Source organism: Miniopterus schreibersii (assembly GCF_964146895.1).
Source record: "Miniopterus schreibersii genome assembly, chromosome: 7".
Lineage (NCBI taxonomy): Eukaryota > Metazoa > Chordata > Mammalia > Chiroptera > Miniopteridae > Miniopterus > Miniopterus schreibersii.
The window spans coordinates 6408765-6415432 of record NC_138108.1 but is presented as its reverse complement, the minus strand read 5'-3'; the positions used below and the strand labels follow the sequence as shown (position 1 = coordinate 6415432).

Genomic DNA, 6668 nt, shown 5'->3' with positions numbered 1-6668 from the left:
GAAATATTCATGTGAGAGAGAAACATCAATGGGCTGCCAGTTCGGGCCCTGACCCGAATGCAACCTGAAACCTTTTGGTGAGCAGGGTGATGCTCCGACCACCTGAGCCACCTGGCCAGGGAGGGGTGCCCGTGATTTCATCTCCCATTACTGATAACTTCAGAATTGAAAGATGAGTTGGCTCCTGAGTCCAGTGTTTCTGAGAGTGTGTTCAACGAGCCTGAATTCTATTAATAATAAAAATAGCACTGAGAGACTGAATCCTTTCAGAAACATTGGGTGAGATAAAGTTACAGGGTGTCTTTTCTAGAATATTCCTCAGAGCCTTTCTTTATGCATTGAGGACTGCTGGAGGAGGAAGCAGACTGTAGGACCACGGTGGGTATTTTAGATGGAAATGTGGGTATCTGGATGCTGCTGTCTACTGACCTCCTGATCTCTCTTCCTCAGTCATCAAACTCTTTGGCATCAACTCTTCATCCCAAGTCTTGCTATTATCTTGCACTTTATTCTTGGAAACAATAATGTAATGGAAACCCTTTCATACAAGTTAGTTACCAGGCATGCAAGCTCATTGGCAGTGTGTATTTCTATCAGAGAAATCTATAGGTGGACAGATACACATATTTGTAATTTTGAGAATGCCAACGTTTTCTTTGCAGCAATGAAGCTAATTTACACTTCCCCCAACGATGTTTGAGAATACCCTTTGACCCATTCCTAGAGAAGAAATGTATTGTCACACTTCCGGATTGGTTTCCAAGTCTGATAGCTAAAAATGATGTCTCACTGTCATTTTAATATACATTTCTCTTATGAGTTAGTTTTAGCATCTTTTACATGTCTGAGCCATCTACGTTTCCCTTCCTCGGAATTCTCTGTTCACAACCTTTTCTATCCGGTTGTTGATCTTTTTCTTATCAACCTGTATTAGTTCATTATAAATTAGGGAAAGTAGCTTTGATGAGTTGCAATAATTTCTCCAAATTATTATGGTTTTTTTCCCCTTTGCTTATAGTGTGTGTTTTTTTCCGTCCATGCGTAAGCTTAGTTTTATGCTTCAATTCATTTTTTTTTTAACTTCTAAGATTTACTTTAGAAAGGTTTGCAGTTGTAAAATAATTCTTACATGTTTTCCTCTAGTTTTGTAGTTTCATTTTTTACATCTACATGTTGATATGTATACATTACATATTGATAGAGCTATTCTAGCACTCTTGGGTCCAACTTAGTTTTTCCTTTGAAACAAAAGTTATTCCAATCTTACTAAATATTCCATAATTTTTCCCTCTTGTATGAGATGCTATTTTTATTATAGTTTAGAATCCCATATGAATTAGGGACTAATTCAGAATTTTTTACTCTGTTTTATTGGACTGTCTCTTTATGATCCTATGTTACTGTAACTAAGAGTTCAGAGTAAGATTTTGTTCTCTGTAAAATTTATCTTATTTGCCACTTAAAAAAGCATTTTCTTGGTTCTTCCTTGTTAATTTTTCAAATAAAATTTAGAATCAGCCTTACTAGTTCTGGAAAAAGAAACATGTTTTTTTTTTTTGTTGTTTTTTTTTTGCTGGCATAAGATTTAACTTCCAGATTTATTTAGGAAGCCTGATGTCTTCATATATATTTTTTCCTAAACAGGAATAAAGTAAGTTTTTCCATATGTCTAGGTGCTATTTCATAATCTTCATAAGTATTTTCAGGCATATTCACATGTCTTATACAATTATAGTTATTAAATAGATTACATTTAATTGTTTTTGAATTATTTTTGTACTACCATAAATGTGGTCTTTTACTAAATGATTGTTGAATCATGAAATCTGTTGCTTTCTGTATACTGACCCTCTATACTACTATCTCAATTTTTAGTTGTGTCTCTTGGGTGTATATTTGTAGCGTCTGGAATAGTAATATTTTTGTCTCTTCCTAATTTTTTTTTTTTTTGCTTGTCTAATTGTGTTGGCTACTATCTCTAGTACAGTAGTTAAATGAAAAGGATAATAGTGGTCATCTCTTCCTTGCTTTTGACTTAAATAGGACTATCATTAGTTTCCTCCACTAAGTATGTGTTGGCTTTTGGGCCGAATTTTTAGTCCGATGATTGAAGTTTGGGATTTGGAGAAAAGCGTGTTTGAAACACATATCTTGAATCAGCATTCCTTATTCCCAGTGGCATACTACTCACTGTGTCCTCTATTGAAGTTTCAAAGGGCAGACAAGCTCAGACAATTTTCAGCACAATTCATCAGAAAATTATAAAGACTTTAATACTTTTGCACACATTATTTTATTTAACACAATCTCTGCCATTTAAAAATTAGGTGCTTCCCTCCCTCCCCCATCAGTGTTTTCTTATTTATGAACACGTGTAGAAACCCCCGGAAATTTCTACTTAAGTTTTCTGTTTTAAACAGACATTACACTGACATAGCATTAAAACACCTATCTGGGGTCATGAAAGGAAGAAAGCTCACTGCTCTCCTTGTGCAACTAGGAATTGACACGTATGTCATTCAGTGGACACACAAGAGTGTCTGGAGCTATTCTTGAGGTAGAGTTTCAACAACAAAGTTCAGCAGAGCACAGAGTGAAAAATTATCATGAAAAAAATCCAATGGTGATATTATCAACTAGAAGCTTGTTCATAATGCTATGTTATCAGAATTAAAGAGGAGTCCTTAGAAATGGGACCAAACCTTGTAATTCTCTCAGAGAACTGTGTTATATAGAAATACACTTAGTGGAAGAAAAAGGAACATGGCTCATGTGACAAAAAAGGTTCCACGTGTTGCCTGTTTTGGTAAGATAAACAAATATCTAAGCCAAGAAACAAGGTTAGTCCAGTTAGTACTTGTGCTCACAAATGGGGACCATCCACTCCAGGATGGCTGATTTGTTTCCATGCCATTTGTGTGTCCTTACAAGTGATCACAACCAGAATTTTTCAGTCACTGCTGTTCACCAGGGTCCCAACATGGGTTGCTTCATTGAGATTAATGGGTCCTGTCGACTGCATCCAGTTCAGCTGGGCCTGTAGATACCTGGTCTAAAGCTGAGATTCTCTTGTGATTTTGAAAAGGTTCATCAGAATCCAGACTTGTGAAGACTGTCAATTTATGGCACCCAGTGACTGTGGCCAGCACAGTCCTAAGAGCCTGTAGTGGTTGAAGTAAGATTAGAGGGCTGTTCCCTTGATGACATTCCTTGGTCCCTTTGGGTGTGTGGCGCATATGAATTCTGACTTGTAGCCGAGCTCTGCACTTTCTTTCGGCATCTCGCTGAGTAGAGAATGTATATGCTTCTAATAAGGAAAATTCCAGCAATAACGGCAAAATAACTCCCATAAACTAAAAACTGTAGAAAAACAAATAGAATTAGACACACATAAAATCTGACCATCTTTGTGATTGATTATTCATCGTGATGCTGTTGATTTGCATGGATTATGGGGTAATGGAGACCCAGGATCTCAATATGGGGCATTTGGATTTGCACAATCCTTCCTTCTCCCTCCTTTCATACCTAGAACAACCTGGTGTGAAAGTGTAAGCAATTTGGTTACTCAGAGTGTGGGCTCTGGAGCCAGGGAGGCTTGCTACAAGCTCTAGCTAACACTGCCAATAGCAGAAAAACAGTAAATCCCACTGATCTATGTGCCTATGTTTGGAGGATAGGGCAATGTTGCATGTATGTCTCCAAGAATGAATTCTAGACATTGAAGTTACATGTCTACTTTATGTTCCCCTTTTTTCAGATCCATATGTAAATGTGAGATTGGTCTAATTTTAAGTCCCTCAGCGGAGCAGGGAGCAGGGAACAGAGGTCTGCTGCCAGGTGGCCCTCCTAGTTGAATTTCAGTAAACCTTGGAACTAGATGGTAGGAGGAGGAGCAGACATATGGGGGCGCAATGACGTGTTGCCCAATGATGTTTTAGGAGCCAAAGGAAAATGCTGACCTATTGTGATTATTGCTCAGAACTACTTGGTGTGTTACGCTGATAATTAAGGAATTTCTTATTTTAAAATGTGCCTCGCTGAAGAACTGGATTTAAATATTGGCAGCGGTGAGGTTGAAAACTCCTTTGAGATTACCTAGTTATTCTATACTCCCACCAACTCCAGACAGAAGTGTTGCAGCTTACCTGAGTGCTGATGGGCAGGTTAAGGCCTCTCTGATCTACCACGATCACCGTTATCATGGTCTGAATCACCAGAGCAATGAAGGTGTTGAGCCCAAACACCAGGGCGTATCGCTCCATGCTCAGGTTAACTGCAATCTGAAAGCTGTCATTGAACAGAGGATACGTTTTTAACAAGAATACACATGGGATTCTTAGCTTTAAAGGACAAATTAGAAAAGAGAAAGCAGTCTACCAGATGGGGTGGGGGTTGAGGCGATGGGAAGGGATTGAGATGTGCAAACTGCCAGTTATAAAAACAGTCCCAGGGATGTAAAGTACAGCATATGGAATTTAGTCAATAAGATTGTAATAACTGTGGATGGTGTCAGATGGGTACTAGACTTACTGGGTGATCACTTCATAAGTTACATAAACTTCCAATCACTATGTTGTACACCTGAAACTAACGTAATATTGTATGTCAACTGTAATTAAAACTAAAAAACTAAAAAAAGAGAAAGCACTGTCTTTTTTTCTGGATTTAAAACATTTATTTATTTTATTTTTCAACCACAGTTTACATTCAATATCATTCTGCACCAGTTTCAGAGGTACAGTAAAGTGGCCTAAAAACCATGTACTCTACAGAGTGGTCCCCCCACTGCCCCATGTACCCACCTGGCCCATACCCAGTTATCTCAACATTATTGACTATATTCCCTATGCTCCCATCGACATCTCCGTGACTACTCTGCAGCTACCGATTTATACAGCTTTCCCTTCACCTATTTCACCCAGGCCCCCAATGCCCTCCCGTCGGACAGCTGTTGGTCTGTTCTCTGTATCTGTGGACCTGTTTCTATTTTGTTCGCTCATTTTGTTCATTAGATTGGACATATAAGTGAAATCACATGGTATTTGTCTTTCTCTGCTTGGCTTATTTCTTGTTAACAGCAATCCTTATCTAAATCTCAGTATAGACAATCAGGCAGAGAAAAGAAAGGGAGTTTAAAAATATAGTTAAAGGCTTAATTAAATTAGTTAAAGAAAATATGGCAAAATTCCTCTTATCCAATATCATACTTCCAGGAATTAAACCCAAATGTTCTAAGTTCTCATAACTTGAGAGTATAGTGGATGCAATATGATTTTAGGTACTGTTTTACAGGGAATTTTTATAAAAATACAAGCAACACCCAATCCAAAGAATTTTTTGGAGAGTTACTCATTTTAATGTCAATTGTTGTATTGTCGTTTCAAAGTTTGGGGTGAATTATTCTTTGGAAGACCAAGACCATGACTGGTTGTACAACTGAGTCTGTAATTAATTTTTAATAAGTATATAGATTTTGAAATCTTATAACAAAACACCATGAAAGACTAGCAAATGTATGTTACTTAGAGTTCTCCCCAGAATCCAGGTAAAACCTTTGTGTTCTGAATACCCGTACAGTGAAGGAAATAACATAATCCTACCTTAACAAAATGCTCACATTAAAAAACACCTCAAGACGCATGAGTTTGATTCATTAAACTGACACATTTCAGTGAAAAAAAAACACCTTGCTAACAAGTTTCATCTCTTTTGTTTCATTATCTTTTCCCAGGGCGCTTGTATTTCTGTGTTTTGTCAGTTGCTTATCAAACATTTTTCACAAATTAAAAAACAAAACTTGATAAAGCTTTGTATCTAACTTTTTCATGTGATTTTAAATTAAAATGTTTATCTTTTTGGTTACCAGTAAAGCACATTTCCTCTATAATCAGCTTCCTTTGTGCGTAGATGTGGAACCAAACGTCTTTAATTGCTTTTTTAAATGATCTCTGGACTTTAGTTTCCTATAATCTTTGCATCTACATTTTTCAGTATCCAACTTTTTATAACTCGCTGGGAATATTTTGTTTCAAGTGCATGCTTGGAACTACTCAAGCAACCAAGTGAAATCAGGGCTGAAGCCTAAACTGAATTCTTCCGAATCAGGTTGCATCACACTTTGTTATGGCAAATGCTTGAAATAAAAAATCATAACCTGACGATGTGTCATCGCTCTTGGTTTATGAACCTACAGAGATTTCTTTTTTTGGGAATTTTTATAAGAGTTTACTTGAGCCGAACTGATGACGTATGCCTGGGAGCAAGATCTCCAGTGCTCCAGAGGGTGACAGTTTTTTGCAGCTTCTTTCATGCATCTGAAATTAAGGAGGAAACTAAAGAAGAATGCATGGACGTGGGAGAGAGCAAGGCGGGGACTGGGCTACAGGGCAGTTAATGAGAGTATGTGCTCTCTTGAGGGCAAAGGTGTGTTAACCTAGATGCACAGAAACAATGGACAGGGCCTGCTTAAGGCAAAGATAAACCTTTTGCTGAAAAAGTTGCCTGGGATGTGACTACCCACCAAGACCTACCTCTAGGTAGGAATTTCCTTCCTCGATGACTACTCTTAGTAATATTCAGACAGCACGTAGTGAAATAAAAAGATGGCTTAATTGTGCCTACTTTAATATGAAGTAGTCAACGTTTCATATTGCAATTGATTAAGA

General features: G+C 37.6%; 1 protein-coding gene across 4 annotated transcripts in view; it reads right to left on the bottom strand.

The window, feature by feature from the left end:
* Positions 1–2249: 2249 nt before the first annotated feature.
* The window catches only part of SLC19A3 (solute carrier family 19 member 3), an 11600-nt gene continuing 7181 nt past the window's right edge, over positions 2250–6668 (bottom strand). For all 4 annotated transcript variants that reach the window (XM_081142505.1, XM_081142506.1, XM_081142504.1 and 1 more), the window contains 2 exons: positions 4149–4290; positions 2250–3360 (listed from right to left, as the gene is read on the bottom strand). In XM_081142505.1, the coding sequence (XP_080998631.1) occupies positions 3154–3360; positions 4149–4290 (349 nt within the window). In that variant the 3' untranslated portion in view covers positions 2250–3153. The remainder of the gene's footprint in view (positions 3361–4148; positions 4291–6668) is intronic.